This window comes from Elgaria multicarinata, chromosome 13 (genome assembly GCF_023053635.1).
Source record: "Elgaria multicarinata webbii isolate HBS135686 ecotype San Diego chromosome 13, rElgMul1.1.pri, whole genome shotgun sequence".
NCBI lineage: Eukaryota > Metazoa > Chordata > Lepidosauria > Squamata > Anguidae > Elgaria > Elgaria multicarinata.
This window is the reverse complement of record NC_086183.1, coordinates 4576313-4603322: the sequence shown is the minus strand read 5'-3', so window position 1 is coordinate 4603322 and position 27010 is coordinate 4576313. Positions and strand designations below refer to the sequence as shown.

At 45.7% G+C, this 27010-nt stretch overlaps 1 protein-coding gene across 1 annotated transcript in view; it reads left to right on the top strand.

The window, feature by feature from the left end:
- Nucleotides 1–27010, top strand: part of CSMD2 (CUB and Sushi multiple domains 2) — a 784677-nt gene that overhangs the window by 581916 nt on the left and 175751 nt on the right. Inside the window, exons 20-26 of the mRNA XM_063140724.1 lie at nucleotides 9001–9216; nucleotides 10304–10492; nucleotides 14124–14293; nucleotides 15374–15530; nucleotides 19033–19224; nucleotides 21532–21658; nucleotides 26686–26888. Coding sequence (XP_062996794.1) covers nucleotides 9001–9216; nucleotides 10304–10492; nucleotides 14124–14293; nucleotides 15374–15530; nucleotides 19033–19224; nucleotides 21532–21658; nucleotides 26686–26888 — 1254 coding nt within the window. The remainder of the gene's footprint in view (nucleotides 1–9000; nucleotides 9217–10303; nucleotides 10493–14123; nucleotides 14294–15373; nucleotides 15531–19032; nucleotides 19225–21531; nucleotides 21659–26685; nucleotides 26889–27010) is intronic.

Sequence of the window (27010 nt, the reverse complement as noted above, 5' to 3'; positions counted from 1 at the left end):
CCTCTGATTATAGGGCTAACTGCCATCTTCACCCTGTGGGGAAGAAGATGCGAGGGGGACTGGAGCAGGCAGGGACCATTGGAGCCTGCTTCAGTTGGACCCCCCACACACACACTCAGGGCTAACATCTTCACCTTGTGGGGGAGAAGGAGCTGTTGGTTTGCCCCTCCATTGGGAGATGAGAGGACGGAGCAGGGCCTTCCCACCAGCCTAAGCAGTCTCCTTAATTTATTTTTATTTTCTCCCTCTTCCCTCCCCATCCACTTTTCCTTGTGTGTCACGTCTTTTTTTAGAATGTAAGCCTAAGGGTAGGGACTGTCTTCTTTATTGATACATTGTAAGCTGCTCCGAGAGCCTTTTGGCTGAAGTGCGGGATAAAAATACTCTAAAATAAATAAATAAATAAATAAATAAATAGTAGCATATCTTTGAGACCCAGCCACAAGAGACAAATGGCTAGGGAAGATACTGCTGTTCTCATACCTTGCTTGAGCTTCCCAAGAGAGACTGCCTGACTGCTGTTGAAATGCTGGATGTAACAGATGCTTGACTTGATCTGCCAAGGACATTCCAAACACAAAAGTCTTATAAGAGGCTATAGCATGGGGGATTCTTTCAGGACTCCTGTTCATTTCAGCAAGCTTTGTACTTGACTTTCCCCCTCTCTTTTTACTAAAATCCTCTATCTATCTATCTATCTATCTATCTATCTATCTATCTATCTATCTTTCTATCCATCCATCTGTGTGTGTGTGTGTGTGTGTGTGTGTGTGTGTGTGTGTGTGAGAGAGAGAGAGAGAGAGAGAGAGAGAGAGAGAGAGAGAGAGAGAGAGATCTCATGGTTTAGCTTAGCCTTCCTACAATTTCCATCACTCCCACCAGCATGACCATTGTAAAGAACAAAATGTGAGTTTTAGACATGTTGATGGGCCTGCAAGTGTATAATAATAACTCAATGGAAACTTTCTGTCAAGATGTTCAAAGTGATTATAGTGAAAATCACTATCTAAAATAGAAGGTTTACTGTTAGGGTTATTTAGCCAGTTGATTTTCTTTTCTTTTCAATTCTTTTCAGGAATGTCAGTGTGTAGTAAACAAGTTGTTAATTATCATAGAATCATAGAATCATAGAATAGCAGAGTTGGAAGGGGCCTACAAGGCCATCAAGTCCAACCCCCTGCTCAATGCAGGAATCCACCCTAAAGCATCCCTGACAGATGGTTGTCCAGCTGCCTCTTGAATGCCTCTAGTGTGGGAGAGCCCACAACCTCCCTAGGTAGCTGATTCCATTGTCGCACTGCTCTAACAGTCAGGAAGTTTTTCCTGATGTCCAGCCGGAATCTGACTTCCTTTAACTTGAGTCCGTTATTCCGTGTCCTGCACTCCGGGAGGATCGAGAAGAGATCCTGGCCCTCCTCTGTGTGACAACCTTTTAAGTATTTGAAGAGTGCTATCATGTCTCCCCTCAATCTTCTCTTCTCCAGGCTAAACATGCCCAGTTCTTTCAGTCTCTCTTCATAGGGCTTTGTTTCTAGACCTCTGATCATCCTGGTTGCCCTCTTCTGAACACGCTCCAGCTTGTCTGCGTCCTTCTTGAATTGTGGAGCCCAGAACTGGACGCAATACTCTAGATGAGGCCTAACCAGGGCCGAATAGAGAGGAACCAGTACCTCACGTGATTTGGAAGCTATACTTCTATTAATGCAGCCCAAAATAGCATTTGCCTTTCTTGCAGCCATATCGCACTGTTGGCTCATATTCAGCTTGTGATCTACAACAATACCAAGATCTTTCTCGTTTGTAGCATTGCTGAGCCAAGTGTCCCCCATCTTGTAACTGTGCATTTGGTTTCTATTCCCTAAATGTAGAACTTGGCATTTATCCCTATTAAATTTCATTCTGTTGTTTTCAGCCCAGCACTCCAGCCTATCAAGATCACTTTGAAGTTTGTTTCTGTCTTCCAGGGTATTAGCTATCCCACCCAATTTTGTGTCATCTGCAAATTTGATCAGCGTTCCCTGCACCTCCTCGTCCAAATCATTAATAAAAATGTTGAAGAGCACTGGGCCCAGGACTGAGCCCTGCGGCACCCCACTCGTTGCCTCTCCCCAGTTTGAGAAGGTTCCATTGATAAATACTCTTTGAGTCCGATTCTGTAGCCAACTGTGGATCCACCTAATAGTTGTTCCATCTAGCCCACTTTTAGCTAGTTTGTTAATCAGAATGTCATGTGGTACTTTGTCAAAAGCTTTGCTGAAGTCAAGATATATGACGTCCACAGCATTCCCACAGTCCACAAGGGAGGTCATCCTATCAAAAAATGAGATCAAATTAGTCTGACAGGATTTGTTCCTGACAAATCCATGTTGGCTTCTAGTAATCACTGCATTGATTTCAAGGTGTTTACAGATTGACTTCTTTATAATCTGCTCCAGAATTTTCCCAGGGATGGATGTCAGACTGACTGGTCTGTAGTTCCCAGGTTCCTCCTTTTTGCCCTTTTTGAAGATAGGGACAACGTTAGCCCTCCTCCAGTCATCCGGCACCTCACCCGTCTTCCATGATTTTGCAAAGATAATAGACAAAGGTTCTGAATTATGGTCCAGATTCAAAACATTAGAAAAAAAATGTACACCAAAAATGTGTATATTTTGGGCAGACATTGTACACAAACATTATATTATGCAGATAGGTACATATTAAGAGAAATGTGCACAAAAATATGTACTATTTTTTGTGCCACATTTTAACATCATTATAGAAAACTGAGAAACTGAGCAGAATCAAGCTTGATGGATTCATCCATTCCTACAAAGGACTCTGGGGAAACAGGAAATCTATATTCATGAACAGTTGGAGACCTTCTTGATGTAGTGGAACAAAATTGAATCCTATGAAGGAGATTTATTTATTTATTTATTTATTTATTACATTTTTATACTGCCCAATAGCCGAAGCTCGCTGGGAGGTTCACAAACTTTTCCTAGAAATACAAAATATTATATAGCATCATAGAATAGAATCATAGAATAGTAGAGTTGGGAGGGGCCTATAAGGCCATCGAGTCCAACCCCTTGCTCCATGCAAGAATCCACCTGAAAGACTACCTAACAGATGGTTATCCAGCTGCCTCTTGAATGCCTCTAGCATGAGAGAACCCATGACTTCCCTAGGTAATTGGTTCCATTGTCAAACTGCTCTTACAGTCAGGTAGTTTTTCCTGATGTCCAGCTGGAATCTGGCTTCCTGTAACTTGAGCACATTAGTCCATGTCCTGCACTCTGGGAGGATCGAGAAGAGATCCTGGCCCTCCTCTGTGTGACAACCTTCCAAGTACTTGAAGAGTGCTATCATGTCTCCCCTCAGCCTTCTTTTCTCTAGGCTAAACATGCCTGGTTGTTTCAGTCTCTCTTCATAGGGCTTTGTTTCCAGACCCTTAATCATCCTTGTTGCCCTCCTCTGAACCCCCTCCAGCTTGTCTGCATCTTTCTTGAAGTGTGGTGAAGCTTTGTTGAAGTCAATATATATTATGTCCTCAGCATTCCCACAGTCCACAAGGGAGGTTACCCGATCAAAAAATGAGATTAGATTAGTCTGACAGAATTTGTTCTTGACAAATCCATGACTTCTTTATAACCTGATCCAAAATTTTCCCAATGATGGATGTCAGACTGACTGGTCTGTATTAGATTTTCCGTCTGTATCCTTGGGAAATAGGTACCTTCTTTTTAAAGTAATATTATCAGTATTTTTCTGATAATAACATCTTTCATTTTAATGATGCCCACAAGTGGAGTTACTATTTATTTATTTATTTTGCACGGACTGCCTTTTCTTGCTTCAAAATATCTTCAATTGAGGCAGTTCCCTGGATTGCCCTGGAATAACCCAGACATGGCTCTATGACCGTTGCTAGACGAGGGTTTAGCCCGGGCTGGTACCTGGGCTCACCCCTGTCGTCCAGATGATGCACAGGGGATCCCGAGGTCAGCCCGGGCTAAATCCTCCCTTGGCCCGGGATAACCAGCACCGGTTGTGGCCCGGTATTTCTGCAGCCCCGGGCTCAGCCCGGGGCTGCTGAAGGTCTAGCCGGTTCCGTGGCTTACTCACGAGTAGCCAGGAGAAGCCGCGCACTGGGCACAGTGCTCCACAACAGCGCTGTGCCCATCGGGCCAGGGGGGGGGATCGCAGGGGGGAGATCGGGGCCAGGGGGGAAGAGCGGACCCAGCAGGAGAGATGGGGTAGAGCAGAACCAGGGGACATCGGGGGGAATTGTGGCCCAGGGGTAATGGGGGGGACATTGGACATGGCAGGCAGGGGGGATCGGACATGGCGGTCTGGCAGGGGGCGGGGGGATCGGACATCGCAGGGGTGGTAAATCGGTGCAGAGGGGGAGTGGGGAACCCTGTTTTTTTAAAAAAGAATGTACCTTTTTCGTTGGTGTGCTCCTGCGCACTTAGCCCCTTTAAGGCAGAAAAAAATGGCCAACGCGACGGGGCTTTGCTTTACCCCGTCGCATCAATGTGTGGACAGGAGCGACAGCCAGGCTGGCCCCTCCACATGCCGCGATTTAAAGGTAGGTCTAGCAAGGCCCTACGTCAGGATTATTTTGGGGTAAAGAAAATGGTGGACACCACAACTGCTGCAGATAGATAGATAGATAGATAGATAGATAGATAGATAGATAGATAGATAGATCAGTCCAGCCACCAACACTGGTAAGTTCCCCTGAACTTCTTCAGAAATTATGCCCAACCCGAATGTTGCTGAAATGCCCCCCTCAAATTCTCCAACCACAGATTAGTTGGCAAGCTCAGTGGGGCCATTTTGAGATAGCCAGGTTATTCCCCACAACAAGATGGTTCAACGTATGATGGTTTGCCCTTTGAGTCTGTTGATTTTTCTCCATGCTTAAGGAAACTACTCCCTCCAAAACTATGCGGGGGTCAAGCAATGAAAACTTTAGGAACTGTGTGGGGAAAGCAGTGTACAGCATGTCACATGGAGCCATATTTCTTCTCCCTAGGGACAGTTACTGTTCAAGAAAGTCTTGCATTTCTGTGTATTGGTATGAAGAGGGCTGGGTAAAAATGTTTCATAGAAAGGCTTTGACTATGTGAATATTCACCTGTTAGGGGAGTTCTGCTTGGAGATGTTGTTTCCCCTGCTTGCTTCTGCTTCAGCATTTTTTTCTCCCAGTTGCTGCTTCTCTGCCCTTCCAGAACCAAGTGGAAGGGGGACTCCAGCCAGGCACAGATTATGTAGCAAGATCATAGAATCATAGAATAGCAGAGTTGGAAGGGGCCTACAAGGTCATCGAGTCCAACGCTCTGCTCAATGCAGGAATCCACCCTAAAGCATCCCTGACAGATGCTTGTCCAGCTGCCTCTTGAAGGCTTCTAGTGTGGGAGAGCCCACAACCTTCCTAGGTAACTGGTTCCATTGTCGTACTGCTCTAACAGTCAGGAAGTTTTTCCTGATGTCCAGCTGGAATCTGGCTTCCTTTAACTTGAGCCCGTTATTCTGTGTCCTGCACTCTGGGAGGATCGAGAAGATATCCTGGCCCTCCTCTGTGTGACAACCTTTTAAGTATTTGAAGAGTGCTCTCATGTCTCCCCTCAATCTTCTCTTCTCCAGGCTAAACATGCCCAGTTCTTTCAGTCTCTCTTCATAGGGCTTTGTTTCCAGACCCCTGATCATCCTGGTTGCCCTCCTGTGAACACACTCCAGCTTGTCTGCATCCTTCTTGAATTGTGGAGCCCAGAACTGGACGCAACACTCCAGATGAGGCCTAACCAGGGCCGAATAGAGAGGAACCAGTACCTCACATGATTTGAAAGCTATACTTCTATTAATGCAGCCCAAAATAGCATTTGCCTTTCTTGCAGCCATATCGCACTGTTGGGTCCTATTCAGCTTGCGATCTACAACAATTCCAAGATCCTTCTCGTTCGTAGTATTGCTGAGCCAAGTATCCCCCATCTTGTAACTGTGCATTTGGTTTCTATTTCCTAAATGTAGAACTTATTTATTTATTCATTTATTACATTTCTATACCACCCAATAGCCGGAGCTCTCCTTTAATAGGGATAAACTTGGCATTTATCCCTATTAAATTTCATTCTGTTGTTTTCAGCCCAGTCTTTCATGTGACTGAAAGATTGCGCTAACACTCATTAGCCAATTGGTTTTCACTAGGAGCGAGTGCGGGAATTATGGAGTGAGGGCAATGCTTCCTAGATCAGTCACATGGGTGATCCCAGCCAATCAGGGATTACATCATGGCGATATCGTGATGTCGGTGCTACATAACCAACTAGATCTCATTACATGATCACATCACTGTGAGCAACGAGGTCACTTGGAAGTCTAAAGAAACTTTTGAAGGAGTACTGGGAAAAGGGAAATATTTTTTGAACTCACTTGATAATTTTTGCACCAAAATTGAGTAGTTCTGGCTCAGCCCATGGTTTGATTCAAATTTCAGCAAAAGTGATAATGCTCCCCCACCACACCACACCCTGGTTTGCCTCCCAGCCATGATTCTCTGTTCTTTTAATCTCTTTTTCTGTGTGGCCAAGAGAACTTATCTACATTATGGACTAATGAGCTGTAAAATTACAGTTTAAAAATAAATCTATTTTTGTAAGACATTAAAATGCTTCGGGAAGAAGAAAGAAAGAAAGAAATCCCAGTGTATTTGCAAGAGATTAGATCGTTCAACCTCCAACATGGCCATTTTCTGTTCCTAGTTAGAGTTTTACTAAAACTTAAATAAAATAAAATAATGGCTCAATTTCATTCAGAGATTGTTGGATCTGTTTTCAGCACCGGGTGTTGAAGTTCAAATAAAGAAGAGAGAGTGCCTTGGAGTACTCCCTACACCGTCACCACTGTACATATCCGGACTGATCTCGATTTTATGGCAGGTTTGCACATCTCTCTGCTTCACTTAATGACACTCTCCTGGATGTGTGAACCGGACCCTTTCAAAGGTCTGCTGTTTTAGATGAAAGCCCTTATCTGTATGGTTTGATCTGTGATGAGCTAGCACAGACTGAGCTACAAACCGTGAAGTCCCTGGTTCAAATCTAGACTCAACAGTAAACTCTCTAGACAAGCCTTCCCCAACATATCTGCCCTACAGATGTCTTGGACTACAATTACCAGCATCCCTCAGCCATCTCTGAGCCTTCTATTTGCAATCTAGGGATAACAATACTGGTCTACCATACAGGGTTGTTGTTATAGGAACTACTGACATAATGCATGTGAATCATTTGTGAAGTACAAGTTGCAGCAACACCAGATGCCATTTCTTTGAGCAATCTTTCATTTGTCTCTGTTGGAATTTCCAGACAAAAACATGAAGCCTGGTTTACTTAAATTAAGTCCCACCATGTTTGTTGGTGCTTACTCCCATGTTCAATGCCTAGGACTAGCTCGAGTTGATGGTTCCACTCCACCATTGAGAAACCTTAGATGGAGCTGGAGTCAGGTCTGTCTGTGCTATGATTCCCCATAGGAGGAATCATAGCACACAGAGAGCCCTTGTGATACTTGTGAATCCAGGATTCACAAGTATCACAACTGTATTTCATTATTCCTCCTCCTCCTCCTCCTGCTTCTGCTTCTGCTTCTGCTTCTTATTTTATTATTTATTTATTTATTTATTTATTTATTTTAGATTGTGCATGCAAAGCCTTCAGAAATATAAAAGTAGGGCTGTGCACCCCCTCCCCGAACCAATTCAGATCCTGATCCGGACCTTCCGGATCGGGCCCGAACTGGTTTGGGTCGATCCAAACCTCCCCCACTCTGCTCCAGATCTGGCAGCAGAGCCAGGTAAGGGGGCAGGGGGGCTTACCTGGCTCCATCACAGTCCGGGCGGCAGCTTCAACTGAGGCCCAGGCTTCAGGCCAGAAGCAGGCCACAGCCTGTTTCCGAACTGGGGCCTGGGCTGCAGTTGAAGCCGCCGCCCAGACCACAACGGACGACGGAGCCAGGTAAGTGTGGGGAGGGGGGGCTTACCTGGTGCCGACACCGCTGGCGCAGTCCGTGCGGTGACGGCGGCGGTGCCAGGTAAGCTCACCTCCCCCCCACTTACCTATCCCCGTCGTGGTCTGGAGGGCAGTTTCAACTGAGGCCCAAGCCTCAAGCTGGAAGCAGGCCACGGCCTGCTTCTGGCCTGAGGCCTGGGCCTCAGTTGAAGCCGCCGCCCGGACCGCGATGGAGCCAGGTAAGCCCCCTTCCCCTCCACTTACCTCGGTCCGGAGCTTCGGAACATTCTGAATCACTTCAGACCATTCTGATCCGCTCTGCGCCGGTCCGGACCTCCCTTGATCCACTTCGGAACCGGGCTTCACAGGTCTGGATCAGCTCACTTCACTTCGGATCAGGGGATCTGTAACGGATCAGACCACAGCCCTAATCAGAAGCCGGACAGGTGCCTCAGTAAGGACCAAATCAGATGTAACAACAGAAACATGTGAAGTGTCTCGCAATTTTGATTGATTTATTATTTCCAATGCTGCGTTGTTCAGATTCACACTTCTCTTCCCCACACGTCACATCTGCATTTGTGTGCCCCTTCTTTCTTTTAAGTCAAACAATAGCAGACCCTTTCCTTTCTGCACGTTCCAGAGTTTGGTCCCCCAATCTCTGGAACACTGTCCAGCCTGGCTCTTTGTCCCACCCTATTAATTTCTTCAAAACAGTTTAAAAAAAAAAAAAAGAAAATCTGCAGAATTTCTTATCATACCATTGGCCTTGGGTATAATCCTTTCAGGATGAAAAGCTGGTTCTTTACCATATGACGAATTTTCACATTACGTCTCAGTGATTTAAATTATCTGAGCAATTATGTTATTTAATGTTACAGTTATTGTTATTTACATTTTTTAAACCCACCTCTCAGGGCAGATGATGTGTTGCTGTTCTCCACAAGCTTTCTAAGGAGATGCCTTTGAACTCGAGCATCTGCATTGGTCTCACCCACAGGTGTCTTCTTCACTTTCCACACCTTCCACTTGGAGAGTGGCCATGACTACCTCCTGATCACTGAGAACGGCAGCTTCAGCCAGCCCCTCAAACAGCTCACCGGCTCCCGCCTGCCCTCCCCTTTCAGCGCTGGCCTCTTTGGGAACTTCTCTGCTCAAATCCGCTTCATCTCGGACTTCTCCATTTCTTATGAGGGCTTCAACATCACCTTTTCAGGTAGGGATTGGAACCTAGGAGGTCCCTTCAAACGTGGGCACATTACCTTTCTCTCATCACCAAGTAACCCACCATCAGCCTCCGTTAGAGATACCATGGGTGCCTGACCGGGTCCAGGAGTCCAACAGACTCCCCCGCGTCTGCCCCCTGGACCCAATTGGGCCCTCACAGTGCATTCGCAGGCCTCTGGGCCGAGGGCCCATTTCGCCCGACGAGCGCATGGCAGCCATCTGCCCTCATCCATATCCATAGCATACCCTAAATAGAATTACACAATTTCTGAAGTTATGTAATTCCCTTTACGGTATGGGGCCTTTATGGTAGGGGGTTGAACAGCAGCAGCGGTGAAATGAGTGCCTGGTGAGTCAGAGAGAATAGAGAGAAAGTGGACACCTTAAAAATGCGTGCTTTAAAAAGAAATGCTCACATTAAGAAATGCAGCCTTTTTAAAAATGTGCCTTCGCCTGCTATGGTCAATGGGACGAATTTGAATGAATAAAGGCCCCAGACAAGAATGGGAGCAAGCTGAACTGAGCTTTGAAGTCAACTTGGGAGAATTTCAGCCAGGCCGAGCGTGCCTGGTGCTCCTATCTCCAAAAACCACTCTGCCAGCCAGCATAGAGAATACTGAGCTAGAGGGACCAGTGCTCTGACTCAGCATAAAAAACTCCCTATATCCCCAATATATAATTAGAAGAGGCATTCCAAAGCCCACTTTTTCCCCTTTCCCTTTGGTGAAGTATCAGTTGGTTTATCAGTGTGATTTGTTTCTTCTGCCCACAAGGCCTTGTCCTGACTAAGATACTAAAGGGTTTTTTGGGGATTGTATTAAGTTTGCAGGTAAGAAAGACTGTTATGACTGACAAAATGTGCTGTGCATAGAAGGCTGATGTGTCAGGGAAAGGATGTATGCGTGTGTTGCGTCTGAGAGATGCATGTGTAAACATTCAGACGTGTGAGCCCTCACCTGGTCTTAAAGTGGCACAGCAGAACCTCTACAGGTTCCCTACCTCAACGAGGATTAAAATGTGTGAATTGTTTGATGACACCCCCCCCTCTCCCCGGCTGCTTGTCTCTTGTCTGCCAGAATATGACTTAGAACCTTGCGATGAGCCTGAGGTGCCGACCTACAGCATCCGGAAGGGCCTTCAGTTTGGTGTGGGGGACGTCTTGACCTTCTCCTGCTTCCCCGGGTACCGGCTGGAGGGTGTCTCACGCATAACCTGCCTGGGTGGTAGACGGCGTGTGTGGAGTTCGCCTCTGCCAAGGTGTGTTGGTAGGTGGTCACGTGCTTTAATTTTGCTTGGGCAAACTACCATATCATAAGGTCACACGGGCAAGCAGCTAGCCCTCCGTGGGGTTGTGGGGTTTGCTATTACCATTGAGCAGGGAGCACTAGAGCAAGGAAATGGGGCAGGACGAGTGAAAGAAGCAGAGCAGGAATGGGCATTGTTTGCCCTGAATCCTGCTGTGCCACCAACGTGCTGGCTTGCAACGTTGCAACAATGCAATACTACATCTGCACTGACTTTATTTATTTATTTAAAATATTTCCTGGCCACTTTTCCCAAGGTGGCTTACAGCAGTACTAACCATGGTTAATTCATACGAATCATGGTTAATTCAAACCAGCATTTGCAAAGCAGCTTCTTTCTGCAATGGCAAGCACTGGTTTGAAACTAAACATGGTTGGCATTTGCATAATTTTGGAGGGAACACAGCACTATAGCCAGCTTCGAAAACGGAAGGAGTGTGCAAGAGGAGAGAAGATAAAGACGGAAGGAATGTGTAGGTTCCCTGGGCATCCTCAGTCTCTTAAGCATGGTTGGAAATCAGGAGCTACCATGTTTTTATTTGTGTTGTACCCCGCCTCGATCCAGAGGGAGAGGCGGGTAACAAAAAAAATTTATAATGATGATGATGTCTATTGGGTACAGGGGGTAGAATCTAATTAAACTCCTACTTAGAGTATACTCATTGAAATGTGTGGGACTGATGACTAATGTAAGTCCCATTCATTTCAATGGGTATACTCCAAGTAGGACTTTCATTGGATTCTACCCCCTGTACCAAGGGAAAGCAGAGATCAACATTGTTAATAATGTATTAGTTTTAAAAATTTTAATTAGTTATATAATGTTTTCATTTGTGTTGTACCCTGCCTTGATCCAGAGGGAGAGGCGGGTAACAAATAAATTTGTTGTTATTATTATTATTATTGGGAGGTACAAAGAATCATAACTCAAAAGGAGTCATGAGCAGGAGGTGTTCTTTTTCTGCCAGACTCTTTTCCTGAGTTCCATATGCCACAGCAATGCTCATAAGAACATCAGAACATAAGAAGGGCCCTGATGCTGGATCAGACCCAGGGTCCATCTAGTCCTGCCCTCTGTTCACACAGTGGCCAACCAGCCATCGGCCAGGGATGAACAAGCAGCACATGGCACAACAGCACCCTCCCACCCATGTTCCCCAGCAACTGGTGCGCACAGGCGTATTGCCTCAAATACTGGAGATAGCACACAACCATCAGGGCTGGTAGCCATCGATAGCCTTTGCCTCCAGGAATGCTTGTTTAAGAGGTTTTGCCTCTCTGGATAATCAGGAGCCTAACATGTTCCATAAACATACACATGCTTACAGAATATAATTGCACTCCTTAAAAGATGGCATCTTCCAGGTGCCAGCAAACCCTTCTAGGGCTGGCCATAATATTATGTAGGTGGCTACATAAGACTGCACACTGAAATGGGGGATGTAGCAGTTTTATTGCAGCCAGGAATAGAAACCCTTTGGTTTGTGTTATACTTTGCTCCTCAGGAACATCAGAGATAGAAGGGATAATAAATTACTTGCTGCTACTGGGGTAGGATGAGGTGGAGGTTAGAGGTTTTCTCAATGGGTTTGGTTCAGGAAAGGAGTCTAGCATGCTTCAGGCTATCAGTGAGCATTGATGTTCCATCACAAAATGAGGCCTAGGTGCCATGAAGTTCATGGAAGACAGTGGAAGAAAAGGCCACTCTAAGCAGGGGTAGCTAGCAGTTGCAGCTGTAGGATTCAAGGGTTGCCCAAGGAATGGGTGGTGGTGGTTGTGGTGGTGGTGGTCCCATTTTAATGCAAGGTTTTGCTGGTTGCAAAAGTCCCTCATGTCTCCCAGGATCTGTATGTCATGGTGTACATCCAGCATGTTTGCAGTAATACAGGAGAGAGGATTTCCATTTCCATTCTTTCTATAGATTCTTGCTGACATTCTCTTAGGGGTGTGCTCCACTCCATTTTGGATCCCCGAATCCGAAACGGAGCGGGCTGATCCGGACCTCCTAAGCCCGGTTCCGGAGCGGAGCAGGGGAGGTCCAGAGCAGATCAGGGGAGGTCTAGATCAACCCGAAGCGGTTTGGGCCTGATCCAGAAGGTCCAGATCGGAATCCGAAGCAGTTCGGAGGGGGCGTGCACAGCCCTAATTTTCATCTGGGATGTTAGAAGTCAAAATTTCATATCATGGACAAGGCCAGGCCACCAAAAGAAGACTGTGCCTTGATATATATTGAAATGGGAAGCGGAGAGGTCCATCAGTGGTTGAGCACATTCTTTGCACATAGAGGATTCCCAACTGAATTCCAGCGATCTCTAGTTGAAGCATCTCTGGGTAACAGGGTTGCTGCTTGGGAGAGCTTCTCAGCACAATGCAGCTCCTCATATATTTCTGCTCATTTATTTAGAATTGGCTGGCATATAGGTGAATAACCAGACTGAGGTTATCCTTTCTACACCTAAGGATTATCCCAGGAAAATGGAGGGATCATCCCTGCCTGCTCCCGGGATCCCCTGTGTGTCATTTGGGTGTACAGGGATGATCCCAGGATGATCCTTGGAAAAAAGGCAGGTGTAGAAATGGCCTAAGTAGCACAGTTTGCCATGAGATGTTGCTGAGCTTCCAACATCTGAAGACCTTCAAGAACAGCACTCCTGGAGCTGTTTACTCGGCAGACCGTTTTTGGCTTAAGGCACACTCTTTTTGTCCTCTGAATGTCATGGGGTTGACCAATAGGTAGATAACTCTTGATCTTTCTCAAGGTCTATTTTGTTTCATGGTATCAGGCCTTTGTTTCATTGCATGGGACCATTCTATGGGACCTTAAAGAAAGCAAACAGCTTGAGAGGTTCCATGGGCTGGGACACCTTCTTGAGCTTGGTCTGGAAGGCCACAATGGCAGCTTGCCATCCAGAAGACTTGAGATGTTCAGCTTTCTAGGCATAATCATGGAAGAAGGAATTAAGATAGAATGGCTAGGCACTGGGCAGGACCAGGGAACGCATATGGAGAGGGCCCCAGATTAAATCTCCAGCTAAAAGGATCATAGCAGTTGATGGAAAAGATCTCTGCAGAGAAATATTGGGTGTTACCTTCATTTATTGGAATTGAGCAAGCAGATATGGCCAAACTGATTTTCAGTCCAGGTGATGATGACCACAGTCACTGAGCTGGGCTACAGGCCTGTAGTATATTGGACTGGTCCTGAGTTCCTTCCTCAAGGTGTCAATCATGGCCAGAATGGATATTTGATTTTCTGCTGATATCCCAGCATTGGAACTTTAGGGGAAAATAATTGCCCTACAGTTCTTATTGTCCTACAGTACATGGCCCTGGAGAGACCTGATAACCCCTAGAATCCTGATTGCCCCTTTATTTTATTTCTATGCTTCATGGAAGCTTTAATATGTGTGTTTTGTTGGATTCAAGACACTGTATGTGTGTGTGTGTGTTTGTCTGTAAACAGCTGCAGATGTGTCCACATCTGTGTACAAACAAACACAGGTAGAAGACAAACCAAGGTGTGTGCTTATGCTTTGTATCAGCAGCGTGTCCCATAAATGTTAAAATTTAATCACTCTGCATCTCTCTATAGCTGAATGTGGCTCCTCCGTAACTGGGACTCAAGGTGTTCTGTTGTCCCCAAACTATCCACTTAACTACAACAACCACCATGAATGTATCTACTCCATCCAGACACAGCCAGGAAAAGGAATTCAGCTCAAAGCCCGGGCTTTCAATCTGGAGGCCCGGGATGTCCTCAAGGTAATGACTACTCAGCTGATGGCGGAGGAGATGTTTACAGGGAGGTTAAGGAAACAGCATGGCGGACAATCATCTCATCTCCAAATTGCTCAATCCCAAACAGAATTTGCCAGCTCGTCAAGTGGAAAGCCACAATCAGAGTGCATTTCATCAGCTGCAAATAGGCTTGTCGGTGGTTGGCAGCCCAGATTTTTTTCTCCAACTTTGGAGAAAGTGGGAACATAAAAGGAATAGACTTTTAAGATGGCATATCCACTTTGTAAGAGATAACTTTACATTGGTGACTGGTGGTTCGGTTTCTGGTTTTTATTCCCAAGATAAAGGCTAGGGCCCTTTCTACACCTAAGGATTATCCCAGGAAAATGGAGGAGTCATCCCTGCCTGCTTCCAGGATCCCCTCTGTGTCATTTGGATGCACAGGGATGATCCCAGGACGATCCCAGGATAAATGGCTGGTGTAGACATGCCGTAGGTCTCCAGTGCATTTTTCCTTATCTGGGTGGTAGGGAATGGATTAGGGCTTAATAGATGAATCCAGAAGTATGGCAAACAAGTGCCTTCCAGATGTATTGGACTACAACTCCCATCAGCCCCAGCCATCATGGGAAATGTTGATTTTTTTGTATTTATTTAACATTTTTAGACCACTTTTAAGGGTAAAACCCTCTTAGGACAGCATACAGAATAAAAGACATACAGAAATGGGCAATTGGTTTATAAATATACAATATGCAATAAATATACAATAAAGAAAGAAAAACTATAAAAACAAATTGAGCATCCTGAGAAATCTAAAATGGCAGCTGTCAACCCAACTGAGTTTTGCTCCCCAGATCCCCCTCCCCAAATGTCCTCCTGTTTCACAGTCAATGGGCCTGAGAAATGAGCGAGGGGAGCATTTCACCCAGCCCTAATTTATATCATGCCCTCTCTGCTTTACCAAATTATGTAGGCAAGGAAGTCCGAAAGGGAATGCAGCTGTTCTCCAGAAGAGGGACTTCCTAGGACCAAAGCAGTACACCATTTGGGGTTGAGCAAGGCTGGGAGGAGCCCATCCCAATTTCTTTCTCCCTTTTCCAGATCTATGACGGCAGCAATAACTCGGCCCGCCTTTTGGGCTCCTTCAGCCGAACAGAGATGTTGGGCCTGAGTGTCAACAGCACCTCCAGCACCATGTGGCTCGAATTCATCTCAGATGGCAACAGCACAAGTCAAGGCTTCGAACTGCAGTTTTCTAGTAAGTCCAAAAACTGGCTTGCTCTGATTCCAGGCAGAAGAACTGAAGCCTCATAATAATGAGTTTTCTAGCTGTGGAAGTCACCTACTCTTCTCGTGCAGCAGCTGGGACATAAGAGTTAGGCAAGACCTGGTTTTTGGGGTTGAGTAGCTGGAGGCCAAAGTAACCCCAAATCATTCAGCTTCCATTTTGTTTCTGCTTGGGAAGTCAGAAGGAAGCTATTCAAACCACTACCAAAGATGAGCACACATCTTTCTATCCATTCCTGTTAATTCAGGCTTTGATGGAAGTGGTCTGTAGGTTTACAGTGGGCATGTCTACACCTCCTGGTGGAGTGGGGAGGATTTTGCGATATGCTGATCGCGAGATCCTCCCCCTGCGTTCATACATGGCGTGCGATGTCCAGGGAGGCAGGAGGACATCGCACCCACCATTTTTTAAAAAAAGAAAAACTGGGCTAAAAGCCATCCCGGTTATCCCATGGAGGGATCATCCCTCCCTGCCCCTTGGATCCCCTGTGCATCATGTGGACACACAGGGATGACCGTGGGGCAATCCCCGGGATAAATCTAGACATGGCCAGTGCTTCGGATTCAGAGCTCCTAGTGCCATCTTTTCCTTCTTAGTGGATTTTCTGTGGAAAGGATAAAAACCGCCCAGAGAGCTTCGGCTATTGGGTAGTATAGAAATGCAGTAAATAAATAAATAAATAAATAATGGAAGAAGCAGTAGGGAAATATAAGAGGGTTATGAGAGGAAAAATCCCATGAATGAAGCCAGGCAACAGCATGATTAAAAGCTTCATTTAGAAGCACTGCTACTCTTGCACTGATAACCATGGTCACCTCCTTTTCTTCTTGTGGCTATCATTCAACTTGATATTTTTGTTATAAATCTTAATATTTTTGTCATGACTCTTCTGAATTTTTGTTAAGGCATGTCCTTATTCTGTTTTCAAAAAGCTATACAATTCCAATACTTTTTTTATTAAGTGGGGAGGGGGGGTGCGAATATGAGACAGAATGAGCTCCCCAGAGAGGTCCGCCTGGCGCCTACACTGTACTCTTTTCGTCGCCAGCTGAAGACCTTTTTATTCTCTCAGTATTTTAACACTTACTTTTAACTTAAATCTAAATTTTACTGTTTTAACTCTGTATTTTAATCTTATATCAATTTTGCTGTGTGGTTTTATCCTGGTCGTGCTTTTTATACTGCATTTTGTATTTGTGTTTTTAACCTGTTGGTTGTTTTATTATGGTTTTAATTTTTGTGAACCGCCCACAGAGCTTCAGCTATTGGGCGGTATAAAAATGTAATAAATAAATAAATAAAACATGTCCCTCTTCCTGAAGATCCAGTGTGGGGGGATTCAGCCACTGGCAGCCCCAGGGTCCAATCTGTCTCCCAGCACAGCCCCTATCCCAAGGTTATCCCATCCTAAGTTACTGTATGTTGACTTCGCTCAAGCTGTGAGCGCAAGCCATGGGCTCTTTAAACTAGTGCTGTGCTGAAAATTTATCCCATGAAAATTTTGACCTTTTCATTCAGTTTGATAGAGAAGGAATTGTTTTGAAAAGTAATTCAACGGGGAAGAAATTTCAGAGAAATTGTCATGAGTTTGTTTCAGGGTTCTTGCACTTACCTTACTTATGAGACGAGTGAGGAGTATACGTGAGTGTCCTGTCTTTTATTTATTTATTTAAGCATTTTTATGCCGCCATTCAGCCAAAAAAGGCTCTCATGGCAGCTTACAAAAGTATTTCTTGACAGTCCCTGCCCACAGGCTTACAATCTAAAAGACATGACACAAAAGGAAAGGGGATTGGGAGGGAGGAGGAGGAGGGGGAAAAGGAAAGCAAATTCAGGCACTACAATCTTAATTGCAAAGTTCAGCAGTTACAGTTGACAGTTGGCAGCAGGAGGGAGGGGGGCTCTCAGCTGGAGCTGGACCCAGGCCCGGTGGAGAGGTGCCTGGCTGCTGCTTCCTCCCCCACTGGTGGCCTCTGCAGAGACAGTTGGTGGCAGGAGGGAGGGGGCTCTCAGCTGGAGCTGGACCCAGGCACGGTGGAGAGGTGCCTGGCTGCTGCTTCCTCCCTCACTGGTGGCCTCTCCAGAGATAGTTGGTAGCAGGAGGGAGGGGGCTCTCAGCTGGAGCTGGACCCAGGCATGGTGGAGAGGTGCCTGGCTGCTGCTTCCTCCCCCACTGTCTTTCATTGTACAGTCATCCCTCTGACAGCCTGGAGTCTCCTTGGCTTCCTGCACTTCCTGCACATGAGAAGGCATCATAAATGTGTTATTTCCATAGGGCCGTTTCAGATCAGGAAGTGCAGGCAGCCTGGGAGACTGTAGAGCAATGGTGAGATGATATATAAATATATATGAATATGAGACAGTATCTTCAGCCACCTCACAGTGATTAAGTAAGGTCAAAAACATCACCAACACACACATTCGAAATGACTTATAAATGCCCTGAGAATGAGGCAGAAAAATGGAAGCGCCTTTCATGGGGAAAAGAAAAGGTTCAGGAAATTCCTGAGCACTTTCTTTTCAAAATAAAAGGATAACATTCAGAATTTTCTCCACATTTTCTCCACCATTGTTTATTTTGTGGTGGCTGCATTCCCTCCCCTCAGTGCCTTGGAGTGATGTTAGATATATGGGGCATTGTGGAGGATGCAAAATGGGGGCCAGGCTGCCAACACAATTGATGCTGTTGCCACTTGCAGTGGCAGGGCAAAAAAATCTCCCAAAAACCTTTAGGGGAAAAGAAGAAGACACTGTTCTACAACCCTTGCCAATGGTGATGCCTTCCTGTGAGAAGTTGTTGGAGAATTTCTCCTCCCCATGGAGAAATTCAGTGAAATCCCCCCCAATTTCTCTACCCACAAATAGGGTGGAGAATTTTGAGCGCCCCCCTGTGCACAGCTCTAGTTGGGTTTTTTTCCTTTTCACACAAAATTTTTGTTCGTATTTTTAATGCACCGTTTTACAAATGTACACATCCATATGCACATTTTCAAAAAGTGTTCTCCCCATTGCTTAAAGCATTTTGTGTGCATGCTTCTAAAGTGTGCATTATTACATCTTTCATATCTGTGCATTTCTGGAGTGCCGTTTTGGTTGGTTTGTTCCTCGAATCACATTGCAAGCTTGGAATTGTACAGGCTTTGGCTGCAAATTGCCTTTGCGTCTGCATTCGTTTCCAGGAGGTGTAAACTGCATAAATTCTGATTTAAAAAACAAAGTGAAAAGAAGTTATTATTATTTACATTATCACAAGTTCTCATACATCCCTACTGTACACACTAATGCTTCAGTACTGGCACATGAGAAAAAGTTTTGGGGCTGAGATCCCAGATGCTCTTCTTCAGATCAAGCCCTGGGAGATCAACTTGGGATCTCTGTTAAAGCTGCAGTGTGAGTAGACTTCGCCCATGCAGCGGCAAAGGCTAGGCTGTAATTCCTGATGTAATATGCTGCCCTTTTCCTCTGCTTTGAGGTTTCGAGCTGATCAAGTGTGAGGACCCTGGCATCCCACAATTTGGCTACAAAGTCCGTGACGAGGGGCACTTTGCCGGCAGCTCGGTCTCATTCAACTGTGACCCTGGCTACACTTTGCGAGGGAGCCAGGTGCTGGCCTGCTTGACCGGGGAGCGACGCACCTGGGACCAGCCACTCCCCATCTGCGTAGGTATGACTCCTCCCTTTTGTGTGGCCACCACACCACTTCAGCAGGTTTTAGCATGGCTACGTCATAGCTTTTTTTTCTGAGGGGACCAGTTGATTTAGAAAAATAATAATAATGGCTGTCCTGGGTGTAAGGGGCTCTGGGGCCTAATTTAGTTGCCTGGTCAAGAGAGCAGGGCCTTCTTTTTGCATGCAGTTTCCCTAGTTTGAGCCACTGGCCTGAAGGATCCTGAGCTGCACAACACCCTTCCCAAGTCTGGGTTTGGAACAGCGACAGCACTCTAAGAACATCAGAAGAGCCCTGATCCTGGATCAGACCAAGGGTCCATCTAGTCCAGCACTCTGTTCACACAGGGGCCAAACAGCCATCGGCCAGGGATGAACAAGCAGGACATGGTGCAACAGCACACACACACACACCACACACACCCATGTTCCCCAGCAACTGCTGCACACAGGCTTACTCTAGCCTGAAGACTACTCAGGATGAGACAAGTTCAGTAGGGATTGAGCCCCAGCTCTAAAATTGGGCATCTATCGACTGCAGGGACGTTTCAAAAGATTTACTCGCCAGTGCTTCATCCGGTCCGTTTTTAATTGCTGGCAGTTGTTTGAATTGCTGTCATTTCCATTCCAGGAATCGCACCCCACCCCCTTTCCAATAACCTTCAGCTTAACTAGCCGATCAATAGGCGTGGGTCTGTTTGTCTCGTTTAGTATACAGTGAGGATACAAATCAAGTCCTCTTTTTGTTGCAACATCTTGGTGGGTGTGTTTTAACCGTTTGGCTGCAATTGTCCACATGAAAGTGTCTGGGCTTTGGTTTTATGTCTGCGTTTTCCAAAATTTCCCCAGGGGAGGCATGTGTGTGACTGCGTGTGAGAGCATGTTTGTTAATTTTATTTTTGCCCAATATATTAGCAGTGTGAGGACAGCTTAGGACCTGGCGCTCTAAGGACGGCCTGTTTCACTATGAATCTGCCCAGATTTTCATGGAAATGATGCAGTCATAGAATCATAGAATCATAATGCAGGAATCCACCCTAAAGCATCTCTGACAGATGGTTGTCCAACTGCCTCTTGAAGGCCTCTAGTGTGGGAGAGCCCACAACCTCCCTAGGTAACTGATTCCACCGTCGCACTGCTCTAACAGTCAGGAAGTTTTTCCTGATGTCCAGCCGGAATCTGGCTTCCTGTCACTTGAGCCCATTATTCCACGTCCTGCACTCTGGGAGGATCGAGAAGAGATCCTGGCCCTCCTCTGTGTGACAACCTTTTAAGTATTTGAAGAGTGCTATCATGTCTCCCCTCAATCTTCTCTTCTCCAACACATCTGGAGGACATCACGGTGGGGAAGGCTGATATAAAATGAATTTTAAAAAATTAAGTATTTAGAGGGTGTTTGCATCTCCAGCACACAACCGTTCAGGGCTGGTATAACAGATTTAGGTCTGTTTATTGGACAGCTGAGCCAACTCTTCTTAGGATATGTTTTCTGAGAAAACGTATCAGATTTTTCTTTCTCTCTCCATCCCTCTAGGAAAAGACAGCTACTTTACAAAATTTTCTCCTAAAATTCTCCCACCATGGGTGTGGGTGTGTGGGGGTGCTAGATGCCGCCTCTGCTACAATGCCCTTCGATGATGCTGAGGCCGCAGCATTATGGCAAATGCAAAAAAGTAGCCTGAGTGAAAGGCAGGGGAACAAGCAAGTTGCAGTGGTGAAGAGGAGGAACAGTGGGTCCTTCCTGGGGTGTGGGCCTCCCGACCAGGCCTACCAAGGGAGGTTAGTGGCTCCGATTTTGTTGAGGCTGTGAATCCATTCCAGGTTTCTATCAGAACCAGCAAAAATTCTAAAGGCACTATCCAAAGTGCTGGACCCTATCCCCCAAATGGGTTCAGCACCTTGGATACCTCTTTTAGAGTTTTGACTGATTCTGACTGAAATCCGGAATGGGTTCACAGCCCCACTGGAATTGGAGCTCCCAGCCTCCACTGATATCTACCACTGATTCCTGCCCTGTTGAGGTGCATTAAATACAGAACAAAAATGCACATTAATTTTGAAATGGGATAGAATAGACCTGGGTAAAGTAGGAATGCTCCCTTCCCTACAATAATGCCTCTCTGCACACTCTTCTCTATGGTAATCTTCTCTGCGTGTAGAGTTACAGTAACCCCTTGTCCCTGCAGCCTACTGCCCAGAAAGAAATAGGTAATCTGGGAGAGAATTCTTCTCAAGGAGAAAGAAGCGGATGGCCTTTTTTCCCCGCACAAACCAGTTTGCTGACCAATGTTGTTGTTTCTTTCAGCGGAGTGTGGGGGGAGCATCAGAGGCGAGTCTTCAGGGCGCATCCTGTCTCCAGGGTACCCAACACCCTACGACCACAACCTCAACTGCGTCTGGACAATCGAGGCAGAGGCTGGTTGCACAATAGGGTGAGTTCACAGAACCATAGAATGGTGACCAATAAGAATGCTACCACCACCACCCCAAAGGCTTACTTGCGCTGCGGGATAGAGCTGGCCATGCTCACACACATACCCTATAATGTGAATTACATCATGCAGTAAGCAGAGAACAGGTGTCCCGGTACAAGGCTGTTTGCGCTCTGCAATTAAAACGTAAATGAATACATCCCAAAGCCCTGTGGCGAAATAACAGAAAGGCTCTGGCAAGAATAGCCAAGTTGTATAACCTGTATGAACTATGCAAATGGACCGCATTTGCATGATTTCTCTTCCTTTGCATAATTTATTTTACAGTGTTTACTATTTGCATCAGCAAGGGAAGGTTTAAAAAATAGGGCTTTGAGCTTCACAATCAGTGAATTAATCAACTAAAATCCTTTTAAAAAATCCAGTTGCTTAATCAATGGCAAATTGGGCTACTTTTAAGCAATGAGGCTGTGTGCTAACAGCATACTTATTGATTCTTCTGAGGTTAAGTTTGGTCTTTGAGTTTTGCAATAGAAAACTGGAAAAATATGTACCAGTTTTTACAATGCAGCTGTAGTTGGAGGGTCCTCCTTGAAAAGCTCATGGTAGCTTAGGTCAGGTCCCAACTGGTTAGCATCAGGAGTGCATCAGCAATTCACCACTCAGGTCCACAAATCTGGTTGGTCTCAGTATTGCATATAACGGTGCTTGTTTCCTGGAATATTTGATGCCCCCATTGCAGCATTTATAGGAGAGAGTCCAAACTGGAGATAGTGGCTCAGTTCAGATAACACATTAGTCAATGCAGTGTGAAAACTCCACTCAACGGTTGAGTTTTTAGGGGGTACTCCCCATGCAACATATTCTAACTCCACTGTTGTGTGACTGTGGGCTACCCTGGAGTTGAGTAAAATCCATTATGATGTTTGATTGACAGTTCCTCCGCCCTCTCCCCTTCCCCAGTCCTCCCGATGGTATCCCATCAGCCATTGCTGTGAAAAACCACCCCCAATCCTGGTGGCTCTCCTTGAGCAGCACTCGCTCTTTTTACCGCTCTTGCCAGGGAACACTGTAGCTCAATGCAACGGAAAACTCCATGGAGCCCACCACACAACATGCGACACAATGGTTGTGCAGGACCTCTCCTCTGCACAGCATGTTATTCTGCCTGGAGTGTTTTCCAAAACAACTCTACCGTTGCTTGGACTTTTCCCTCCAGACAACACATTTCTCAACAGTGGTGCAACAACTCCGCCGTGGAGTTCTAAAACCACCATTGAGAAATGTGTTGCCTGAACTCAGCCAATCGGTCTGGCCCTAATTGCATGGGATGTGGCTGTGGCAGTGGCAGCCTTCAGGTGACCCACGGAAGAAGGCTGGGGTGCAATTTAAAACACCAAGACATGGTTGGTTGGCCGGGTGTCCACTTAGGAATCATCAAAGAGAGGACAGTGTGCATACAGTTGGCATGTGCTAATTGATACGGACAGATGCAATTTTATTTATTTATTTATTTATTTAGAAGAAAGCTATCTCCGTAGAAATAATTAAAATAATTTAACTATTTATAGTTTAAATAGAAATGCAGAAGATCTCACCATTGCACAGAGGACAGTGACCGGGGGAGGGGAGGGCTGTGCGGCTTTGCCTCTTATGTCTCCTGGCCAGGTGCACACTGTTGATGGGGAACAGTTATTATGGCTTTCTGACTGTAACGCACAATCTGACTGGACGGCCCCTCAAATAGAGGATGCCTTCAAAAAGAGGATGCTCCTCCGCAGCCCTTCAAATAGAGGACAGTCTCCTGTAAAAGAGTGCTGCCCTATGCAGAGGGTTCTGCAGCCGCTGTCTATGTTTTCCTCTGGCCCAGAGGCTTGCTACGGGAAGGGACTGCAGGTGCAGGAATGGCAGCTGTGTGTGTTTGTATGTGGTGGGAATTAAGCAGCCTCCTGCACCCTTTGGTGCTTTCAATTAGGGATGGATGGACTCACCTGGGTGGATGGAGTCACCGAGCCACCAACCCTGCCTGCACCCACTCCTTGACGGCTCAGCAATCACCTGACAAGTGCCGGGGGGCTGCCTTGTGTCTAAGAATGGTGGCTTGAGTCTTTTCTGGAATGGTAATGTGGCATAGATAGTGGCCATGAAGGGCCATGCGCGCAACATTACATGCATGAATGGCCTGAGAATCTAGGACCAATCCTTCCTGGTGTAACCCTCCCATGCTTACTTCCATCTTTTCACTTACCAGAGGGGGGGGGGGAACCCAGTTAAGTAGGAAAAGACAGTACATAGCTGCCCAATGCCTTGTGATTGATAGGAGTAGGAGGTCCTCTGTCTGAAAGCAGCCCTGGTTCATATCCTTGCAAGCAGCAAAAAGAATGCCACACATTTTCTTCCCCAATTCCCTTTAATTTATATTCCCAAAATGAGCAGTCTGTCAAAATGTGCTTTATTGAACGGCACAAAGAAGCAGAAAAAAGATCTTATCAAAAGCTCAGTGGGGAGAAAGTCAGCCTTTGCCACACAGGATTATTGGTTAATTAAACTTTTTTCCTATCGGCCTATTCATACATGTGTCTCCAAGAGTCTCCAGGTAGTGCTGGCTCAAAATGGCCTCTTCCAGTTTCATGGCTGCATTCAAAATTGATGCATGTAGGAAATTTTAAGGAGGAGGTGGCATAAATGTCACTAGTGCTGCCACCATTTTGGTTATCTCTGAGTCCCCTGGAATGTCAATAGCCATGTTCAGACAATGCACTAAACCAGGATGTTTAAGCTTTTCAAGCTAGAAGTTATGGCTTAGTGTGTTGTGTGAACCATGATTTAGAGTGTCATGTGAAACATTCCTAACCATGGTGGCTACATAACCATGGTTTAAATACACCCACTAACCTCTTGCTGCAAAAGGGTTAGTGGCCTAACCATGGCTTAGCGTGTTGTCTGACCACTGTGTCGTAGCATCATTCTGGGGTACTTTGGAGAACTTTACAGGATTTTTTTTTGAAGGGGGTGGGCAATTCTGTCTGAATTATTTAACTTATGAAGTTGAACCTGTTTCTCTTGGTAAGAGATGTAAAGAACAGCCCACTACTGTCATTTTTTTTAAAAATGCACTACCAATTTACTGAGATTCTTTTTTAATTTTCCTCAAAGTTCAGCTAAGCTGAGCCTGCCAAATTCAACTTGAATTGAACTTTAAAGTCTTTCTTGTTTTGGTCCTAGAGCCTTGTGGGCAGGCAAGGATGGGTTATTTCTCCTTGTTCCAGAGCTTCTACGACTGGGGGCTTTGCCGGCTGCTCATCTTCCTGTCAGTGAATTCATGGCGCTCACAAGTCTTGGGCATTTTCATTCCAAAATAGGCTCTTGAAAGTGCAAGATAGATGGAAAGTGCTGATTAGAAAGAAAGATAGATAAATAAATAAATAAAATAGATCAGATAAGATAGACACCCTTGACTGTGGGTTTCCTCAGCTGAAGGAGGGATGGGTGTTTTAAAAGGTTTCAAGGGAATACCAAACTACAGCAATGACTCCTTCTTCCAAGTAGTGCATATTCAAGTGTGTATCCTCACCACTCCCTAACCAGCCATGTTTTATCAACATTTTACTGCATCTCCAGTACAAATGCTTATCCTAACACAAAAGTCTTAAATAAAAACAAAAAGGTGAAGGTCCTTTGGAAGAAATGGTCAATTAATAACCATGTGGTTGCCAGACATATATAATGCATCTCAGTACCCATTATCTCGAAGGTGGAGTTGAACTATTAAAAGCTTCATGCTGCTGCCACCGCCTAACAAGGTGGCAAGTGCCCAGGGGGAGACCAATAATAAAGAAAAAAAGAAGAAGAAAGAAGAAGTGGTGGTTCAATCCACTTTCAAGCGCGGAGGGACTTTTTTTAAAAAGTCTGCAGATTTTCTCTCTCCTGCCTCCTTCCCTGCTTTGCGTAAAATACTCTGTTTGAATTGAACCTGTGTGCGTGTCAATCCAAGTATTCCTCCTTCTTCATAACCATTTTCTCATCTCCTTCAAGTATAAGCAGTGCTATTTTTCATGTTTTATTTCCCCAGCAATCTTGTATTGCATATCTCTCTGCTGGAGACATAAAGGTTTGAACCTATGCATGCTGACTACAGAATGCTGGGAGGTGTTGAACTTTTCTCTCTCTCTCTAAACATGCCTATTATTGTGCCATAACTCATTTAATGGCCGTTCCTTTTCTCTCTGGGACACCAGGAACACTTGTGCTCTGGGTTGGGGGTTCTCTGAACCCTCACCAAACTACAGTTCCCAGGATTTGTTAGTGGAGACCAGCATGATCACACTTTAAAACAGATTATACATTTATAGTGCTGACAGAGAGCTTCTCTAAAGGAGCAATTTATAGCACACTTGTGATATAGCCACTCACGGAAGGTTGCAGGTCCATTATACAACATCGATGTCTCCTGCACAATCCCCTGGAAAACGTGCATTTAAAAAAGCCAGGATCTCTTCTCGATCCTCCCAGAGTGCAGGACACGGAATAACGGGCTCAAGTTAAAGGAAGCCAGATTTCAGCTGGACATCAGGAAAAACTTCCTGACTGTTAGAGCAGTACGACAATGGAACCAGTTACCTAGGGAGGTTGAGGGCTCTCCCACACTAGAGGCCTTCAAGAGGCAGCTGGACAACCATCTGTCAGGGATGCTTTAGGGCGGATTCCTGCATTGAGCAGGGGGTTGGACTCGATGGCCTTGTAGGTCCCTTCCAACTGTGCTATTCTATGATTCTATGATTCTATGATAATGTAGTATTATCCAGGATAGTGTGGGATCTCTCCTCCACTAGATGGCACTGTCCCATTAAAACACAATGGGGCTTTTCCGAGAAGGGAACAAATCACATGGCTGCATGTGAAGGATTGCATCATGATGGTGGGGATACTACAAATAACGAAAGCCCAGGCAAGGTGCGGCTTTTTTCCTGCATGCAGAGAAGCTCATAGCCTTATTGTATCTGTTCTCTCCCCACCCTGCAACACAGGCTCCATTTCATGGTTTTTCACACAGAGGAGTTCCATGATGTTCTGAGAGTCTGGGATGGACCAGTGGAGAAGGGAATTCTCCTGAAGGAAGTGAGCGGTTCTGTCCTGCCCAGTGATATCCACAGCACTTTCAACTCGGTGGTCCTCCAGTTCAACACTGACTTTTTCACCAGCAAGCAGGGCTTCGCCGTTCAGTTTTCAGGTAGGACTAATAAGACGTGTCGGCCATTTGGGAGTGGGGGAGGTCTAGAGTGAGGAGGCAGTGCTATGGATGCTCGCGGCGAGGTGCCTATGGCCCAATTTTCACATGGCCTTCTGATTCCC